This window comes from Ruditapes philippinarum, unplaced genomic scaffold, assembly GCF_026571515.1.
Source record: "Ruditapes philippinarum isolate M1 unplaced genomic scaffold, ASM2657151v2 ctg1957_1_1_1_1, whole genome shotgun sequence".
Lineage (NCBI taxonomy): Eukaryota > Metazoa > Mollusca > Bivalvia > Venerida > Veneridae > Ruditapes > Ruditapes philippinarum.
The window spans coordinates 32,533-55,035 of record NW_026857326.1 but is presented as its reverse complement, the minus strand read 5'-3'; the positions used below and the strand labels follow the sequence as shown (position 1 = coordinate 55,035).

Genomic DNA, 22,503 nt, shown 5'->3' with positions numbered 1-22,503 from the left:
TCACTCTGCATATTGTTCTTGTGAAAAAACATATTTCAGTTCTTTCATTATTGATCAGAATTTTTGTCAGATGTTTATAAAAAATTATAGTAAGTTAAAATAGATTTGGTATCAACTTTTTTGAAGTGTTATACACCGTTGTTTAGAAGCAGTAACATTTTAGTAATTTTCACTGTTTCCTTTATATCTTTAAGTTCTAGCATTCAATGAATGTGGCAGATGTAACTGTTGCATAAATGGAACTTCAAGATGTGAATACAACAACAATGAAGACAGTGTTTGCTTGGATGGTTGTATTGATGGATATCATAGTGACAGTTGTATGCATGCTTGTAGTAACAATTGTGTGACATGTTCTGGTGTAAACCGTTGTTACACATGCAAGAAGGGCTTCTATATTGGTCGTCATCCAGAAAATAATAAATATACAAAAGATTGTAGTTTATCGTGCCCGGACAACTGCATTTCATGCACTTCATATTATTATAACTGTAGCATATGCTATGATGGATATTACAATGGGAGACAATACCCATCGAGCGATATTGTAACCTACAATTGTCAACATAAATGTAGAGATAATTGTATATCATGTACAACATACGATAATTGTACACAATGTAAAACTGGGTTTAAAGGTGATCTATGTGATAATTGTGAGATAGGAAAGTACGGCTGCGTTAATTCGTGTTCCATAGGCTGTGAAAATAAAAAGTGTACTTATACTGGGGAATGTCCAAGGTGTAAGGAGGGATTTACCGGGGTTAAATGTGATAGATGTATCGACGGTATGTTCGGGAATCTCTGTGACCAAGGCTGTCATCTTACCTGTTTGGCATGTTCTCATTGACAAATTGTTCTGACTGTATTGGAAAGCACTGGGGACGAGCCTGTCAACAATGTCCCGTAAACTGTTTAAATTGTTCCTCCAATAGCATTTGCTCATCATGTGACACAGAATTCCATGGGAAAATATGTAATAAACAATGCAATGTTAACTGTCTTGATGGTCGCTGTGACCTACTCTCTGGAAACTGCAATGACGGATGTGTCAATGGCTTTTATGGAAACCCTTGTGATATGAAATGCGGCAATGACTGTGTGAATTTAACATGTGACAGAGTACGTGGGACGTGCTTACATGGCTGCAAGGCTGGATACAACGGTAAAATGTTTTCTATTTAATAAACAGTATAACATCTTACACAAACTAACACAGTAAGCAAGCAAGTAATTAAGTGAATGATTCAATAAGAATAATTATGAATAAAGTAATTATAACAATTTTACCGATTAAAACAACAATAAAAATAGTAATAACAACAATATTTTTTTTTTAATTTGAAAGAAAGATATTTTTAAAAGTAGAGCGGAAATAAAAGAAAAATTCACATTTAACCTGTTAATACTTAGAAACTAATGTGGGCTGGATGAAATATTTAACTCACAAAAAGGTATTGCTGTAAACCATATAAAAAAAGTGTTGCATTCCTGATATAACATTAAAAAATCAAAACGATGCGGGATGAATTTAATAAAGCATGAAAAAAGACGTTGTTTGAAAAGGGATTCAATGTAAGTTTGACACAAACATTAAAAGTATACCGAATTAATTGCAAACAAAATATATGGAAGTAGTATCTACTTGAAATTCATAAAGACATAGAACAATTAGCTCTATCGATGTAAGATGTAGCATACGTTTGAATACATAAAGAAATAACACACGCCGCTGTATCAATGTACGATGTAGCATACATTTGAATACATAAAGAAATAACACACGCCGCTGTATCAATGAACGATGTAGCATACATTTTAATACATAAAGAAATAACACACGCCGCTGTATCAATGTACGATGTAGCATACATTTAAATACATAAAAAAATAACACACGCGGCTGTATCAATGTACGATGTAGCATACATTTGAATACATAAAGAAATAATACAAGCAACTGTATTAGTGTATGGTCTAGCATTCATTTGAACACATAAAGACAGACATAATACAAGCAACTGTAACAATGTTCGGTGTAGTATTCACGATACAATGATTTCAAATCAATCATGAATAAAATTATAAAGGTGTCCTTCGTATAGAATTGTAATGGTTTAAGTGCCAATAAATTAAGAAAAAAAAGACTTTAATTTTAAAATTTTGGAAAATGATATTTGTATTCTTACTGCATCCAGAACGGATGAAAATTCATTTGAATTGTTATATATAAGTAATGAATAATATTAAAACGGACTTATGGTTGTTAGAAACATTGTGATACAATCATAAGGAAAACCTGAAATGAAACAATTATTTTATAACGCTTACATAGCTACTTTTGATTATGGATGCATTAGTAACAAATCAGACCTATATAGAAAAACGAAATTACAATAATAACTGACACAATTAATTTAAAGAAATTCGAAAAAAAAACAACAACAACAATTCTTTTGAAATGTTTCAAAATCTAAAATGGTTATCCTTTCCATCTAGATGTAATAACTTACCTTGACTTGTGGAACATAAAGCTATGAATAAATTGACACCAGCAGATATTTCTGATCTATAATAAAACGTATTTACTATTAAAGATAAACGCAGAAAAAGACATCATGCATAAAAGACAAGAAAACATTATTTGAAACATACTTTTTTTTTCTATTATGGGGTTATGGAACACTATGGAACACTATTCCTTTAGAAATAAGAAATTCTTCTAAAAGTCTTAAATTGTTTCAATAACATTTCAAACATTTATTAATATCAATAAATGAATTATAAACCATATACCTATACTATAATATAAATTTATATCAGGTCTGTCTTCTTTGTTGGAGTAGATGTACTGAATGTTATAATAGTAGTAGGAATAATGATAATAATTGTTATTATACACATGTAGAAAAAATAAGATAACAAAAGAATTGAAGACATTTGAGTCGCGTCGCGACAAAAACCAATATAATGGGTTTGCGACCAGCATGGATCAAGACCAGCCTTCGCATCCGCGCCGTCTGATCAGGAGCCATGCTTCTCTACTTGTTATAGAGTTGGAAAGCGAACAGCATGGATCCTGATCAGACCGCGCGGATGCGCAGGCTGGTCTGGATCCATGCTGGTCGCAAACCCATTATGATGGTTTTGTCATGACGCGGCTCATTTTACATTGTTCATATGTTATGTATTTTATCGTTTTTATTTTAATACAACAACTCTATATTCGGCGACTGGAAACGAAGACACTAAAGGAGTAATAATAGGTGCTGCTGTAGGTGGTGTCATTCTCATGATTATAATAGTGGTACTTGTTGCTGCTGTGGTCCTCCTGGCAAGAAGGTAAAATACCAGAACAATAATACATTAAATGAAATAAATATACATTTTAATTAAATTGATCGAAAAATAAAATTATCCTCAACATCGAATGCAATAGGATGTTACAACATGTGACGTTATGCCTGATTGGTTTTGAAATTTATCAGTTGGAAAATTTTAAAAATTTCTTCAATATCCTGTTTGTTTTGAAAATTGTTGAAGCAATTGAATTCGACCAGACAAAACTTCCAACTCACTTCTTTTTGATAATTCTATAACCTTTCACACAATTCAATTAAAATTTCTAAAAAAGTTACACAGTATGCAGTCGAATAAATTACATGTTGAACGAATAAATGCTTGAGGGCATTCACGATTTACAGGTGTAAATTATTGAAGTAAAAATTATTAAGTCATATTTACTGACATAAACTTTTACGTTGGTAAAAATGTTTGTCGTAATGTTTCTAGCAAAACTTATGGATAAAATGGCAGCATATAGTTATTAAAATATCTCAATCACATTTACTCTGCATCAAATTTAATTTTACAAAAAAAAAATATCTTTAATTACAAAATGTTCATTTAAAAGAAAAACAACAAATTAATAATATATCATGCGTTTGCATAAAAGATGTTCTTATAATTATAACAATTAAAGGTTTTAGACAAATTCTAAAATTTGAAACCCAGTCTGCAATTATTATGTAATTTTGTTGTGATTAATGCTTCCGAGGGATTACTTTGTTTCCAGAGTTTTATACTTCACAACAACGGGTGTCAAGTGCCGTGTGGCGGCTGTGAAAAGTTGCCCCGTTGTTCACTTCAGTGTTGTTATATTTTCAATTATTGTTAATTAACCCTAAATGTATCCTGTGAAATGATTTATAAATGTTTAGGAGACATTTAAATGGTAATGAAGTTTGCAACAATCCTGGTGCTGCAAAGATTTTCTGGTGGTTGTTTATATACAAAAGTGAGATTTGAATAGTATATATTATGCAAAAACCTTTTGTAATTCTTTATGAAACTTGTAGACTCAAAAAATTAGAGACTGGCATCACTCCTTTGGGATCCAAGCACTTTCTCATTCTCTTTATTAGTATATAAATGCACTTTCCTTTCATGTAATATCTGTATTTTTATGTTTTATAAGGATGTGCCGACATCATAATTGCCGAATGATCACATAGTCAAATTAGATCCTGGAGTCAAATACTACAATGTATCAGCAAAAAAAGAAGTATTTTGTATTTTTTGAATGGAAATTAATTAACTTATTGACAAAGAAAGAAAAAACAGCAAAAAAAGAGAAAGAAACAAAAAAAACAAAAACATTTAAGATGGCCTTAAGGATTAGCTTGCGGAAAAGTCGCCATATGGCCTCTACTGTGTTGTGGGGACGTAAACCCCAACAAAAAAATATATGATGTACAACCCATCTCGAAATTCAGCGTTTAAAAACTTTAAATCTTCCAGCTGCTACTAAATTCAACTGAAGCACGAAATTTCATTGATATCACTTTTGAATTCCAATCTTCGGATTGCCTCGAAATTCAAACTACAGCCCGAATTAAAGCTTTGAGATGTTTTAATTTCAATCAAAGATCAACGTTAGTTCGAAATTAATCTTCAAAATATTTTAACTTTCGATCTCAGAGCTGGCTCGAATGTCAAAGTAAACACGATTTTAATAGATATCGATCTACGAGCTGACTCGAAATTAAAACCAGTTTCGAAATTCAAACCTGGCTGGGAATTCAAACCAAGCTCGAAATCGGCTATATTGTCGGGGTCCGATGTCAGTGCTCGCTTCTCGTTATTTAAGAAGCATAAATGTTCGTCTTTATTTAGAGCATTCCATTATTTTATTGCTCACTTAATACTTAGTCTTGACTGAATGCATTCAAGTCAAATACATTGAAGGGAGAGGAACCATACAAATTTTCTTTCGTTCTAATCCCTTTCAATTTAATGTAACATAAAATGTAAAATATGTAAAATATTGAAATAAATATGTTTAAACTAAATACATTGAAATATCAAAAGGTCCACGGTTTATATATCAAGTAAGTATTTAAATTTGATATCCTGGTGCGTAAAAATCAAGATTATGGTACAGATTTAGGTAAACATGAGTTAAAAGCATAATCATCTTGTTATGATTTTACCAATATTCACTCTTACACGTGAATTAGTTCGCTATTGCTGAAACATATACTATATCAGCAAGATGCCAACATTTTTTTTATACAGTAAACTGACATAAAGTCAGCGGTTATCCAAACACATTTTTGTTGTTGCTTTTTTGTGTTTCACTTGTCTTTTCAATGTTAATACAATGATATGAGGTTGGTAATATATTGTTATATTAAAAAAGTTAAGTTATAATACTTTTCAAATGAAGGTGTGTTACAGTCAATGTGATTTTATGAAAGTTCTCAATGATGCGGAATCAATTATCCAGTACGAATCTTATACAACATTTACTTTTAAATTAGTTTTGGTTGGTTTTGTAAATCTAACAGTTACTGAACCATAAGCTACTTCCTTATTTAACAAATCTTATTTAAAATCATAGCGGAACGTTTGTCCCACTAAATGTGGTGATGATATTTTCTTATATTGATAAATGATATATGACAAATCTGAGTGTTGATAGTAATCATTCAATTATCAAAGACTAATTGATTGTTTACACGTGATTTACTCCAGGTAAATATGAGAATTCTTCATTTAAATACATACATTTTTTCTCTCTCTTTTTTTCTTAATAATTACATATGATAGTTATTGATTAAAATTCTATGTTTCTACCACTTATTATACCTCTAACTTAAACATTTGTAAGTCCATTTCGAAATCGTCGCGTATCTTTATCTAAATTGTTAAAAGATGCCTATATAACCACGTTGTTTATTTGAAAAGATTATGTCATATAACCACGTTGTCTAATTGAAAAGAAAGTGTCATATAACCACGTTGTCTAATTAAAAACAAAGAGTAATATAATAATGTTGTCTAATTGAAAATCAAAGTGCTATATAACCACGTTGTCTAATTGAAAAGAATGTGCTATATAACCACGTTGTCTCATTGAAAAACAAAGTGTTATATAACCACGTTGTCTTATTGAAAACAAAGTGTTGTATAAACACGTTGTTTATTTGAAAAGAAAGTGATATATAACAACGTGTCAAATTAGAAACAATGTGCTATATAACCACGTGTGTAATTGAAACATGGCATTTTATGTGTGTTGCGACTTCAAATCAATCAGTTTCATGTTATGGATAAATATGGATAAATATTGATGTCATTTTAGGCCTTTTTTATTCTGAACACATTGAGCAAATGAATGGTGGAGATATAAAAATGAAGAATACTTTGCTTGGACTAGTTTTACTTTTATGTGACACAGGTATGTTTTAAATATTATTATAATCAGCATATGACTACTTTTATATAACATACCTAACAGCATACAGGTTCACTTTCGTGAATAAACATTTCTAAATTATAAGTAAAACGTTATCATGTAATTTCAATAAATTTACACTTGCGATGATTATTTTATATCATTTGACTCTGATGTACACATTTTGTATTGAGCAATGGTGTATAATATCAAATAACAATGTTTTGTAACTATAACATGCATGAAGAGAAATGATAATGCATTTTCGACTAAACACTTGAAGATTGTATATGTATATCTACGCTAAGGTAAAATAACTACTATTACACTTTATTTCCCATTTTCACAAACTTTAAATATAACAGAAAAAATATTTTATATATATACAATCACATTCATTACATGTTACTCGGTTGGTATGCGTGCTTTATCATTAGATTAAATAACTCAATTAAAAGCTTGCACACACCACTCCCTACATATTTTATATGTTCATTTACAAATTTATCTTGACTTCTACATTTATTTATTTTCAAAGAGTCTATCGCAGATATTGTCATTCCACAGAATGTTCTTGTGAGAAAAATAATTCAATACTTTGACTTTTAATCAGAATTTTTATCACATGTTTATGAAAAATTTAAATAAGTCAAAAGAGAGTATCAAGTTATATGAAATGTTATACATTGTTGTTTAGAAGCCGTAACAAAATAATATTCTTCACTTTTTCCCTTACATCTTTAAGTTCTAGCATTGAATGAATGTGGCTGGTGTAACTGTTGTATAAATGGTACTTCAAGATGTGAATACAACATCAATGTAGACGCTGTTTGCTTGGATGGTTGTATTGACGGGTATCATAGTGACAGTTGTATACATGCTTGTAGTAACAATTGTGTGACATGTTCTGGTGTAAGCAGTTGTAACACATGCAAAAATGGCTACTATATTGGTCGTAATCCTGATAATAATCAATATAAAGACGATTGTAGTTTATCGTGCTCAGACAACTGTATTTCATGCGCTTCATATTTTAACTGTAGCATATGCAATGATGGATATTACAATGGGAGACAATACCCATCCAGCGATGTTGTAACCTACAACTGTCGACATGCTTGCAGTAATAATTGTGCAACATGTTCTGATGTAAGCACATGTCACACGTGCAAATATGGCTACTATATTGGTCGTAATCCGGAAAGGAATCAATATAAAGATGATTGTAGTTTATCGTGCCCAGACAACTGTATTTCATGCACTTCATATTTATCTGTAGTATATGCAATGATGGATATTACAATGGGAGACAATACCCATCCAGCAATGTTGTAACCTACAACTGTCAACATAAATGTAGAAATAATTGTATATCATGTACATCGTACGATGTTTGCACACAATGTAAAAATGGGTTTACAGGTGATCTATGTGAGACATGTGAGGTAGGAAAGTACGGATGCGTTGATTCTTGTTCTGTAGGTTGTGAAAATAAAAACTGTACTTATACTGGGGAATGCCCAAGCTGTAAGGAGGGGTTTACCGGGGTTAAATGTGATAGATGCATCGACGGTAAGTTCGGGAATCTCTGTGACCAAAACTGTCCACTTACCTGTTTAGCATGTTATTCAATGACAAGTTGTTCCGCATGTATTGAAAAGCACTGGGGAAACAGCTGTCAACAATGTCCCACAAACTGTTTAAATTGCTCTTCCAATAACATTTGCTCATCATGTGAGAAAGGATTCCATGGACAAATATGTAATAAACAATGCAATGTTAACTGCCTTCATGGTCGCTGTGACCTATTGTCTGGAAACTGCAATGACGGATGTGTCGCTGGCTTTTACGGGAACCTTTGTGATATGAAATGCGGCAATGACTGTGTGAATTTAACATGTGACAGAGTACATGGGACTTGCAAGACAGGACACAACGGTAAAATGTTTTCTATTTAATAAACAATATATTATCTTACACAAACTTACACATTAAGCAAGCAAGTAAGTGAATGAGTCAATAAGAATAATTATGATAAGAGTAAGTATAACAATTTTACCGATTAAAACAATAATAACAATAGTAATAACAACAATATTTTTTTCAATTTGAAATAAAGATAACATGTTATTAAATAACTATACGTCATTAGTCCTATAAAAAATTTACCTGCCACGTTCAATAACACAATAGCCTGCCTTAAAACAGGGCCAATATCCATATCACTTTTTCGGCCCCGGGCCGAAAAGTGATATAGATATAAAGTCCGCATTTGAAGTAATTTGATTGGCTAATAAAGCAGGGATAAAAAAAATGATATAGATTTCTGCAAGAAACTGGAAAATGGCAGCCATTTTGTTTTATCTTGGATTTTTTATTAACATTAAGGACCCGAAACAAATTATTTGAAACATACTTTTTATCATTCCACAACGGGGTTATGGAACACTATGGAACATTATTCTTTTAGAAATAAGAAATTCTAAAAGTCTGAAATTGTTTCAATAACATTTCAAACATTTATCAATATCAATAAATGAATTATAGACCATATACCTATACTATAATATAAATTTATATCAGGTATGTCTGTTTCTTTGTGGGAGGAGATGTACTGATTGTTATACTAGTAGTAATAATGATAATAATTATTATTATTATACATATAGATAAAATAAGTTTACAAAAGAATTGAAGATATTGCACATTTTCATATGTTATGTATTTTATCGTTTTATTTAATACAATAGCTATAAATTCGGCGACTGGAAATGAAGACACTAAAGGAGTAATAATAGGTGCTGCGGTAGGTGGTTGCATTCTTTTGATAATAATAGTGGTACTTGTTGCTGCTGTGGTCCTCCTGGCAAGAAGGTAAATACAAGAACAATAATACATATAATAAAATAAATATTTGTTTTAAGTTATGCCTTCAGTTTTTATCCTTAATTCAATAAATCGGAAATAAAATTATCCTGAACAACGGACGAATATAAAGCAATACATAGACCGTGACAATATTTTACGTTAGGTCTGATTCGCTTTGAAATTTATCACTTGGAAAAAATCTTTAATATTCTGTTATTATTGAAATTGTTTTTAGATGACTTTTAATTACCAAAACCTTCAATTCACTTTGACACAAATTTGACACAATTCAAATTCAAATTTCTAAAAATGTTATACAGTATGCAATCTTATCAATTACGCTTTGAACGAATAAATGCTTAAGGGCATTCACGATTTGCACGTGTAAATTATTGAAGTAAATTGTTTCATTCCATATTTATATTTTAATTTTTACTTTGGTAAAAAATGTTTGTCGTAAAGTTTATATAGAAAATTTTCTTTAGAATACAAAATGTTTATTTACAAGATGTTCTTATATAACAAATCAAAGGTTTTAGATAAATTTTAAAATTTGAAACGTGAAGAAATTTGTAGCATCATATTTTGTTTCAGGACATTTTACTCTAAAAATAACAGAGATATATTTTGCAATACCACTTTCAAGAATCGACCTTAAGATAAGGGAAGCATGTATACTTTTAATTTTGACATAAGTTTTACATAAATATACATTATTTGGTACCTATCAGATATTTTTCGGTTTGGGTATTTGCTAGAAAGGAATAACTTTTTCAGCAAACAGATCCATTTCCTAATCAAATTCACAGATTCAAATCGGTTGATGGTCACGCAAGATATTAACAGAAATCGCTGAAATGTGACTATCAAAATCCAAAATGATTGAGCGAATATCAAGTTTTTGTTAACTTTAAATTATGCAACTTGTTTAGAAATGATTGCGTAGTACTTTAAAATTTATTTATGTACAGTACAATAAAGAAATATAGATAATTATTATCTGCGAGATGATGAAAAATTATTAATAAATCGTTTTAATCAACGTAAAACAAATGCCTGAAATTGTTTCAACAATGCTGTTAAACGTTCATTTTTAATGGTCCAACCGACTTATTTCGTCTTAATTGAGTCTGGGAAATACATAACCCTACCTTATATAAATTATTCTTTCTTTTCAAAATTCCAATTGGATTAATAAATTTGAATAATTCCCATAGGATAAATTCCCAGTAGAAAATATTGAGAAAAAAAAATCGAATAGGAAAAAATCCAGTTCCAACCGGATTTTTTTTCCCAGTTAAAATAAATGGAAAAAATCTAGTTAACGCTATTCAACAGGAAAGCACACTAAAATACATACATAATATTATGGCGAGGCATTTCACAATTAAATAAAAAATCAAAAAATCTGATTGAATAAATAGACAATGCCGCAAAATAATTCGATTGGAATTTTAATTTGTCCGGGTGGGTGACAATTTTCCGGATGGATTCAGCTGAAATCCGCCCGGACAAATGTTTTAAAGTGTAAATTTAGACGAGAAAGCAAATAAATAAAGCTTAAATTAAAGTCAATAATTGTTAATTAACCCTTAATTTATCATGTGAAATGATTTATAAATGTTTAGGAGACATTTAAATGGTAATGAAGTTTGCAACAATCCTGGTGCTGCAAAGATTTTCTGGTGGTTTGTAAACAAAAGTAAGATTTGCCTATTATATATTATGCAGAAAACTATAGTTATTCTTTATGAAACTTGTAGACTCAAAAGATTAGAGAATAGCAGAACTCCTTTGGAATCCAATAAAGACCTGGGCTACTACAACATTAATAATGCCTTTGTTGGGGGTAGGTGGTTTATATATTAACTACCTTTTTAACTTTTGTTTTTTTCTGAATTACACAAACAAACTTTATTATTATTGTATCATATTTTTGAATCATAAATTTGTTTAATTATAGTTTACATGTCAAACAAATCAAATGCAATGCACGATATTTTCAACAGATGTATAGGTACGGAGGGAAATTAACCGTAGAATCGCAGTATATTCAGCAAAATTTTAAAAAAGAAATCAATATAATGGCATACGTATACTGAACATTATACAATTTAAATAAAGAAAATCGAATGAGAATTGATAAAAACAGGCAGTTTTATAGATAGAAAGACGCAATTCTGCCACCGCCGATAGGGGGCGCTTTTGGGTTATATTAACGCTCTTAAAATAAAGCTGCGGAATTAAAACCTACCTCTCAACCTGTTTGCATACCAATAATAAAGATCTGAGATGTCCAATTTTGGTCGGAAAGTAGCGAGTTACCTTTCGACATACATATATTTTTGTGATATAGCTCAATTGCTATGGAAAGCCAACGTTTCATCATATTTTATATCTTGGTTAAAGTTGGGTACGATTTGTATCAAACTATAGTAAGAAATATGTTAACTTAGATTCAATTCTTTATTGAATTTAAAAGTGTGCAGAATGTGATTTTATGTACGGAAACTTAAACATAATTGTAACCATTGCAGCCAATACTGACACAGACACGAGACAAGCTGACGTTATCCAACCTACAACTGTGTATGAAAGTTTAACCACTGCTTGTTCAAACCGGTTCGCTGATTATAGTTCTCTACAGCTACAGGTAATATTTTACGATTAAACACATTCTGTTAGATCATGTTAATAACATTCAATAAATCGTTTAGTACTTTTATTCATTGTGCATGCGATCATAATGCTAATTAAAAATTAAAGGTATGTTTTGATAAAAGAAATAACATTCAATAAATCGTTTAGTCTTTCTATCAATTGCACATGCGAGCATAATGCTTATTGAAACTTTTACGAAACTTAAGAACTCTCTCTTTCTCTTTATTAGTATATAAATGTATTCCACTTTCCTTTCATGAAATATCTGTATTTTTTTTTTGTTTTACAATGATGTGCCGACACCAGAATTGCCGAATGATCACACAGTCCAATTAGATCCTGGAGTCCAATACTACAATGTATCGGCAAAATAAAGAAGTATTTTGTAATGTTTTGAATGGAAATTAATTAACTAATTGACAAAGAAAGAAAAACAGCAAAAAAACAACAACAAAAAAAACAACAAAACAACAACAACAACAACAACAACAAAATTAAAGATGGTCTCAAGGATTACTTTGCAGATTGTCTTTGAATGTTTGTGGATTAGTCACAAAACTTAAATGCCATGAATTTCTCACTTTTATCAATAACTATGATATTATAGGTCTACAGGAAACTAAAACAGATGATACTGATGTAATTAATGTTCCTGGATTTTTAGTTCATATGTTTAATAGAATAAAGCTTTCAAATTATCGATCAGGTGGAATGGCATTATTGATTAAAACACATTTAGCACCATATGTTGATGTTGAGAGTAATAACAAATGTAATCTGATTAAATTGTTCACAATTTCAAATGAAATATACGGTTCAAATTGTAGTTCTCATGTAGAGGATCTAAAATGTGGAATTGTATATATACCGCCAGTTAGTGCGAAAAATTCTCACAGTGAACCTTTTTTGATATACAAAATGAAATATTTAGATATTTTATAAACATAAACATTTTCTGTTGTTTGGTGATTATAAAGCACGATGCCGTAGTTTAAAAGATTTTACGCCTGTTGACTTATTTATTTCTAACATGTGCGATTTATAATATGTTGAAACCGAAGAAAATGAAATAATGAAAAATTTTGAGCTATTTGATGTACCTGTAAATAGAATTTGTATAGATAATACTGTAAATCATTATGGAAATCAGTTGATTGAACTATGTAAAAATAACAATATGTTTATATGGAATGGTAGAGTTGGGGTCCAAAATTAACATGTAAGAATTCGATTACTGTTGATTATTTTATATCATCATCATTTGTTTTTGAGAATGTTTTAAATTTTAAAGTACATGATTTCTGTAGCTTATACTCTGATGTTCATTCCGACTTAGAAGCAGTGATAAGTATCAGGCCTAAAAACAATTTTTGTATTCCTTATGAAATATTGTTTGAACCATTAACTCTTAAAACTAAATTATAGGATAACAAGAATGCCCATACATTTTCCGAAAATCTTGACCTATCTAAAATCTCTGAATTGAATAAATGCTTGATGAAGTATTAGAAAAAAGCATAGTTGTACAGAACGACTTAGATGAAAAAGTTTCTGACATTTCCACTCTGTTTAATAATTGTTCTAAACAGTCATTTGGAGAGATAACTTAATATTCACTCTTGAAAGAATAAGTTCAGTGTGTAGTTTTTGTTTTTGTTTGATTCGGGTTTTACGTCACACCGACACAGTATAGGTCATTTGGCGACGTTTCAGCTTTATTGGCGGAGGAAGACCTCAGTTGCCCCTCCGTGCATTTTTTCAGGCACGAACGGGCACCTGAGCACCGTAAGCTAGCCTAGCTGGATAGCTTCCTCACATGATAGAATCTAAAGTCCCTGTCGGGGATTCAAACCCACAGCGGTGAGACGCAAGTGGTTTGAAGTCAACGACCTTAACCACTCGGCCACGGACGCCCCCAGTGTGTAGTGAATCGCTATTGCTGTAACATATACTATATGAGCATGATGCAGATTTTTTTCTTTTACAAGATGAAACAAATCATTTTTGATATACTTTATACTTACATAAGGCCAGCGGTTAACCGAACACTTAATTTGTTTTTGTTGTTGTTGTTGCTTTTTGTGTTTTTTCTCTGACTTTTTAATAATAATATTATGATCATATGAGGCTTGTGATATATTCAAAGCATGTGAAAAGGAATAATTAAGATAAACATGTAATACTTTTCATATGAAGGTGTGTTACAGTAAAGATGATTTAATGAAAGTTCTCAATGATGCGGAATCAATTATCCAGTATGAATCTCATACAACATTTACTTTTAAATTAGTTTTGGTTGGTTTTGTAAATCTAAAATTTACTGAACCATTAGCTACTTCCTATTTAACGAATTTTATTTAAAATCATAGCAAAACGTTTGTTTTGCTAAATGTGGTGATGATATTTTATTATATTGATAAGTGATATGTGAAAAATCTGAGTGTTGACAGTAATCATACAATTATCAAAGACTAATTGATTGATAACACGTGATAAACTCCAGGTAAATATGAGATTACTACCTTTAAATGCATACTTTTAATCTCTCTTCTTTTCTTAATACATGTAATTACATAAGATATTTATTGATTAAATTCTATGTTTCTCTTCCACTTATAATACCTCTACCTAAAACATTTGTAAGTCCATTTCGAAATCGTCGCGTACCTTCAATCTTTATTTAAATTGTTATAAGATGCCTATATAATCACGTTGTTTATTTGAAAACAAAGTGTCATATAACCACGTTGTCTAATTGAAAAGAAAGTGTCATATAACCACGTTGTCTAATTTAAAACAAAAAGTAATGTAATAATGTTGTCTCATTGAAAAACAAAGTGCTATATAACCACGTTGTCTTATTGAAAACAAAGTGTTGTATAAACACGTTGTTCATTTGAAAACAAAGTGTTATATAACAACGTGTCAAATTATAAACAATGTGCTATATAACCACGGGTCTAATTGAAACATGATCTTTCGTGTGTGCTGCGACTTCAAACCAACCGCTTTCATGTTATGGATAAATATTGATGTCATTTTAGGTCTTTTTTATTCTGAACACATAAGCAAATGAATGTTGGAGATATAAAAATGAAGAAAACTTTGCTGGGACTAGTTTTACTTTTATGTGACACAGGTATGTTTTAAACATCATTATAATCAGCATATGACTACTTTTATATTACATACCTAACAGCATACAGGTTCACTTTCGTGTTTAAACATTTCTAAATTATGAGTAAAACGTAATCATGTAATTTCAATAAATTAATACTTGCGATGATTATTTTATTTCATTTGACTCTGATGTACACATTTTGTATTGAGCAATGGTGTATAACATCAAATAAAAATGTTTTTTTTAACTATTACATGCATGAAGAGAAATGATAATGCATTTTCGACTGAACACTTGAAGATTGTATATGTATATCTACGCAAAAGTAAAATAAATGTAATTACACTTTATTTCCCATTTTCACAAATTCTAAATATAAAAGAAAAAAATTATTTTATATATACAATCATTTACATGTTACTCGGTCGGTATGCGTGCTTTATCATTAGATTAAAGAACTCCATTGAAAGCTTGCCCAACCACTCCCTGCATATTTTGTATGTTCTTTTACAATTTTATCTTGACTTCCACAGTGATTTATTTTCATAGACTCTATCGCACATATTGTCACGCCGCAGATTGTTCTTGTGAGAAAAATATTTCAATACCAATTTTGATCAGAATTTTTATCATATGTTTATGAAAAATTTAAATAAGTCAAAAGAGAGTATCAAGTTATTTATAATGTTGTATATTGTAGTTAAGAAGCCGTAACAAAATAATATTTTTTCACTGTTTCCCTTACATCTTTAAGTTCTAGCATTGATCTATGTGATAATTGTGAGGTAGGGAATAACGGGAGTGTCGACTGCGTTAATTCGTGTTCTGTAGGTTGTGAAAATAACAAGTGTACTTATACTGAGGGAATGTCCTAGGTGTAAGGAGGGGTTTACCGGGGTTAAATGTGATAGATGTATCGACGGTAAGTTCGGGAATCTCTGTGACCAAAACTGCCCACATACCTGTTTAGCATGTTATTCAATGACAAATTGTTCCGCATGTATTGAAAAGCACTGGGGAAATAGTTGTCAACAGTGTCCCGTAAACTGCTTAAATTGCTCTTCCAATAGAATTTGTTCATCATGTGAGAAAGGATTTCATGGACAAATATGTAATAAACAATGCAATGTTAACTGCCCTGATGGTCGCTGTGACCTATTGTCTGGAAACTGCAATGACGGATGTGTCGCTGGCTTTTACGGAAACTTTTGTGATATGAAATGCAGCAATGACTGTGTGAATTTAACATGTGACAGAGAACATGGGACCTGCTTACAAGGATGCAAGGCAGGATACAACGGTAAAATGTTTTCTATTTAATAAACAGAATAACATCTTACACAAACTAACACAGTAAGCAAGCAAGTAAGTGAATGAGTCAATGAGAATAATCATGATAAAAGTAATTATAAAAATTTTACCGATTAAAACAACAATAACAATAGTAATAACAACAATATTTTTTTTTAATTTGAAATAAAGATATTCTTTTTAAATTAGAACAGAAGTAAAAGAAAAGCTCACATTTAGCCTGTTTATACTTAGAAACTAATGAAGGCTGGATGACATATTGAACTCACAAAAAGTTATTGTTGTAAATAAAAAGAAGTGTTGCATTCCTGATATTACATTAAAAAATCAAAATGACGCGGGATAAATTTAAAAAGCATAAAATAAGGAAGTCATAACAAAAGCACCTGTATCAATGTATGGTATAGCATTCATTTTAATACGTAAAGACATCACACAAGCAACTGTATCACTGTATGGTGCAGCATTCATTTGAATACATAAAACATGAAACAAGCACCTGCATCAATGTTCGATATAGCATTTACGATACAATAATTTCAAATATGTCATGAATAAAATGATAAAGGTGTCCTTCGTATAAAATTGTAATGGTTTATGTGGCACAATATATATAGAAAAAAAGCTTAAAATGATATTTATATTCTTACTGCATCCTGAACGGTTGAAAATTCATTTGAATTGTTATATATAAGTAATGAATAATATTAAAACGGAATAATGGTTGTTAGAAATATTGTGATACAATCATAAGGAAAACCTGAAATGAAACAATTATTTTATAACGATTACATAGCTACTTTTGATTATGGACGTATTATATGTTCTCAAAGTAACAAATCAGACACATATAGAAAAACGAAATTACAAAAATAACTGACACAATTAATTTAAAGAAATTAGAAAAAAAAACGCCAACAATTCTCTTGAAATGTTTCAAAATCTAGAAAATTATAATTTCCATCTAGATGTAATAACTTATCTTGACTTGTGGTGTGTAAAGCTATGAATAAATTGACACCAGCAAATATTTCTGTACTTACTGTTAAAGATCAACGTAGAAAAAGACATCATGAAAAAGACATCATACATAAAGGACCCGAAACAAATTATTTGAAACATACTTTTTATCATTCCACAATGGGGTTATGTAACACTACGGAACATCATTCCTTTAGAAATAAGAAATGATAAAAGTCTTAAAGTGTTTCAATAACAATTCAAACATTTATTAATATCAATAAATGAATTATAGACCATATACCTATACTATAATATAAATTTATATCAGGTCTGTCTTCTTTGTTGGAGAAGATACACTGATTGTTATACTAATAGTAATAATGATAATAATTATTATTATACACATGTAGATAAAAAAAGTTAACAAAAGAATTAAAGACATTGCACATTTTTCATATGTTATGTATTTTATCGTTTTATTTAATACAACAGATATAAATTCGGCGACTGGAAATGATGACACTAAAGGAGTAATAATAGGTGCTGCTGTAGGTGGTGTCATTCTCCTGATTATAATAGTGGTACTTGTTGCTGCTGTGGTCCTCCTGGCAAGAAGGTAAAATACGAATACAATAAAACATTAAATGAAATGAATATATATGTTTTTAATTATGCTTTCAGTTTTTTTCTTATCCTTAATTCAAATGATCGAAAATAAAATTATTCTAAACAACAGACAAATAAAACGCATGTCATAGAATGCTACACTATTTTCTGTTTCCCTTTGAAAATTTTATCAGTTGGAAAAATTCTTTAATAATTTGTTCTTTCTGAAATTGTTTTTAGATGACACAATTGAATTTTACCAGACAAAACTTCCAACTCACTTCTTTAAACTTTAATAATTCTTTAACACAACTCAATTATAATTTCTAACAATGTTACACAGTATGCAATCTAATAAATTACATGTTGAACGAATAAATGCTTGAGGACATATACGATTTGCACGTGTAAATTAATGAAGTAAAATTTATCATGTCATATTTACTGACATTAACGTTTACGTTGGTAAAAATGTGTGTCGTAAAGTTTCTAGCAAAACTACAGATACGTATAGAAAACAGTGCACGGAAAATCTGCTTGGATTATACGATATCTGCGGCATATCGACACTTTATAACGCATATAAAATGGCAGCATATTGTTATTATTATCAAAATCCAAAGTGATTGAGTTAAAGCGAATATCAAATTTTTCAAAATTATCAAACTTTAAATTATGCAACTTGTTTAGAAATGATTGCGTGGTACTTTATAATTTATAAATGTACAGTACCATTAAAAAATATTGATAATTATTATCTGCGAGAAGATAAAACATTATTAATACATAATTTTAATCAACGTAGAACAAAAGTCTAAAATTGTTTCAACAGTGCTGTTAAACGTTCATTTTTTGTGGTCTAACCGACTCATTTCGTTTTTATTGAGTCTGGGAAATACATAACCCTACCTTATATAAATTATTCTTTCATTTCAAAATTCCAATTGGATTAATAAATTTGAATTAATTCCGATAGGATATATTCCCAGTAGAAAATATTAAGAAAACAATCCAGTAGGAAAAAATTCCAGTTGGAGGCATTCCAATCGGAATTGTTTCCAGTCAAAATAAATGGAAAAAATCCAATCGGATTTTCCGAAAAATGCTCAAATTAACGCTATTTCAACAGGAAAGTACCTTAAAATACACACTTAGCATATGGTAAAACATTTCCACAATTTAAATAAAATAAGAAAATCTAATTGAATAAATAGACAAAGCCGCAAAATAATTCAATTGGAATTTTAATGTTTCCGGGTTGGCGACATTTCTCCGGATGGATTCAGCTGAAATCCGCCCGGACAAATTTTTAAAGTGTAAATTTAGAGGAGAAAGCGAGTAAATCAAGCTTAAATTGTAGTCAATTATTGTTAATTAACACTAAATTTATCATGTGAAATGAGTAATTAAAGTTTAGGAAACTTTTAAATGGTTTTGACGTTTGCCACAACCCTATTGGTGCAAAGATATTCCGGTGGCTAGTAATATAAAAAAGTGAGATTTGCCTAGTATATAATATGCAGAAACCTTTTGTTATTCTTTATGAAACTTGTAGACTCAAAAGACTAGAGAATAGCAGCCCTCCATTGGGATCTAATAAAGACTTGAGCTACTACAATATTAATAATGTCTTTGTTGGAGGTAGGTAGTTATTACAAAAAAAATCTTCTTTTGATCATTGTATCATAATTTTGAATCATATTTTGTTTTTAATTATAGTTTACATGTCAAACAATTCAAATGCAATGCACGATATTTTCAACAGATGTATAGGTACGGAGGGAAATCAACCATAGAATCGCAGTATATTCAGCAAAATTTAAGAAAGACATCAGTATAAAGGCATACGTCTACTGAACATTATAAAATTTAAAAGGAAAATCGAATGAGAATTGATAAAAACAGGCAGTTTTATAGATAAAAAGACGCAATTCTGCCGCCGCCGCTAGGGGGCGCTTTGATGTCATATTATCGCTCTTTCTTTACGAAATAAAGCTGCGGAAGGAAAGCTTACATATTAACATGTATGTATACCAAAAATCTCCAACATCTGAGATGTTGTCCAAAAAGTAGCCTGCTACCCTAAAACATAAATATATTTTTGTGATAAACCTCTATGGAAAGCCAACGTCTCATCATATAGTTTATATCTTGCAATTTGTATCAAACTATAGTACTTAAGAAATATGCTAACTTAGATTCCATTCTTTATTGAATTTCAAAGTGTGCAGAATGTGATTTTATGTACGGAAACTTATACATAATTGTAACAATTGCAGCCAATATCGACACAGACACGAGACCAGCTGACGTGAACCAACTTAGAAATGTGTATGATACCGACACAGACACGAGACAAGCTGATGTTAATCAACCTACAACTGTGTATGAAAGTTTAACCACTACTGATGTAAACCGGTTCACTGATTATAGTTCTCTACAGCTACAGGTAATATTTCTAAAAAGTTTACGATTAAATACATACTGTTAGCTTATTTTAGTTCTTTGAAGTTATAGGTATGTTTTAATAAAAAAGGATAGATCATGTAAATAACATTCAATAAATCGTTTAGTCTTTTTATCAACTGTGCATGCAAGCATAATGATTATTGAACTATTACAAAACTTAAGAACTTTCTCATTCTCTTTATTAGGATATAAATGTATTCCACTTTCCTTTCATGAAATATCTGTATTTTTTTTGTTTTACAAGGATGTGCCGACATCAGAATTGCCGAATGATCACACAGTCAAATTAGATCCTGGAGTCCAATACTACAATGTATCGGCAAAATAAAGAAGTGTAATTTTTGTATGGAAATTAACTAATTGACAAAGAAAGAAAAACAACAAAAGAAAAAAAGAACAAAAAACTAAAAAAAAAAAAAGAAAAAAACATTAAAGATGGTCTCAAGGATTACTTTGCGGATTTGTATATAATGTTCAAAACATAATATTTTGTATTAACAAAACGACGTGGTCTCGTAAATTTCGTGTAAAAATCTGGAAACAAAGTGATCCCTCGGAAGCATTAATCACAACAAATTTACATGAAAATTGTAGACTCGGTTTGATTGAGTCTGTACATGAGGTATAATGAATGAGTGCAACATCCCTCACGCCCCCTAGCACCGGCTTGAGCGGTATTCAAGACTCAACACTGAATAGAGCTGGCATCAATGATCCCGAACGACCAGAAAAATATAACAACACCAATTTTGTAAACAAAAATGTCACCTTGGAGATTTTTCAGGATTTTCCAATAAAGTGAAACAGTAAAGTTTGATTTCTCTACGGGAAGTCTCTGTTCTTTATTTTGCGTAGCGATTGCCGAGGTACTTAACAGCAAAACAGTATCAGTATGACATCAGTATGTATATCAAAGTTGTGAAATAAAAAACCACACCGAGATATAATCAAATGATTTATCCACTAATGCTGCATAAACATGTATATATTAAAAAAATAACAAAATTTACCGTACGGTAAACCACAGGCGTTATAAATTATATATAGTAAACGGGCGCTGGATAGTAATTTTGTTTTTGATAATCAAGGGGGCTATGACCAGTAATGACAAGACAAATTTCATTAAAAATCTTTAAACTTTGTGAAGTTGACAGCACATAAAAAGTGAGTATTTTCCCCTACATCTAAAACATAACCCCTTAGGATATTTCCAATAACTTATTTATATATTTATTTATTTATTTATTTATTTATTTGTTTATTTATTTATTTATTTATTCGTAAAAGATAGTGATCCAGTTCATCGCGAAATCGGGACAGGATATCTTTATTTTATTTATAACGGTATCTCCTGCTTCTTGGTGCGATTTTTATTTTTCTATTGAAAAGTACGCTATAACTGAAAATTAATAAATAATCATTCAAATTTCATTAAAATTTAATAAATTTGGAAGCGTCTGTATGAAATCTTAAAAGTTCAGCATTTTAAAAATTAAAGACCACGATAATGAAAAAAGACATGCAATGATCTAAGGAAGTGCTTCTTATGTATTTCCGAAAGTTTTCTTGTTTGTAATATCCTTTATTTTCTTTATTCTGCCAGGCTACCAACTTGACCAATTTCAAAGCGTCAGAATAAAATCTTTTAAGTTCAACATCTTAAAAATAAAGATCACGATAGAAAAAGGCGTGAGATCTAAGAAAAAGCTATACTTATGTATTTCCGACCGTTTTCATGTTTGTAATATCCTTTTCATTAGGCTGC

General features: G+C 30.3%; 1 protein-coding gene across 2 annotated transcripts; it reads left to right on the top strand.

Moving 5' to 3' along the window:
• Nucleotides 1-335: 335 nt before the first annotated feature.
• Nucleotides 336-21,109, top strand: LOC132749390 (multiple epidermal growth factor-like domains protein 11). 2 transcript variants are annotated; one of them, XM_060739118.1, is made up of 6 exons: nucleotides 6,297-6,742; nucleotides 7,485-8,677; nucleotides 9,490-9,613; nucleotides 11,371-11,456; nucleotides 12,145-12,260; nucleotides 20,983-21,109. In XM_060739118.1, the coding sequence occupies exons 2-6, from the start codon at nucleotides 7,996-7,998 to the stop codon at nucleotides 21,064-21,066; spliced, it is 1,092 nt and encodes a 363-aa protein (XP_060595101.1). In that variant the 5' UTR covers nucleotides 6,297-6,742; nucleotides 7,485-7,995; the 3' UTR covers nucleotides 21,067-21,109. The 2 variants fall into 2 exon arrangements, with proteins under 2 accessions (XP_060595102.1, XP_060595101.1); XM_060739119.1 differs by lacking the exons at nucleotides 6,297-6,742; nucleotides 7,485-8,677 and adding an exon at nucleotides 336-1,165.
• Nucleotides 21,110-22,503: the final 1,394 nt, after the last annotated feature.

What these genes read in the sequence shown, in the direction of transcription:
- LOC132749390 (XM_060739118.1), top strand. Translation starts at nt 7,996, where the DNA reads ATGCACTTCATATTTATCTGTAGTATATGCAATGATGGATATTACAAT. An exon ending in TTGCAAGACAGGACACAACG is followed by an intron (nt 8,678 to 9,489) that starts GTAAAATGTTTT and finishes TTAATACAATAG; the next exon opens with CTATAAATTCGGCGACTGGA. An exon ending in GTGGTCCTCCTGGCAAGAAG is followed by an intron (nt 9,614 to 11,370) that starts GTAAATACAAGA and finishes TGAAACTTGTAG; the next exon opens with ACTCAAAAGATTAGAGAATA.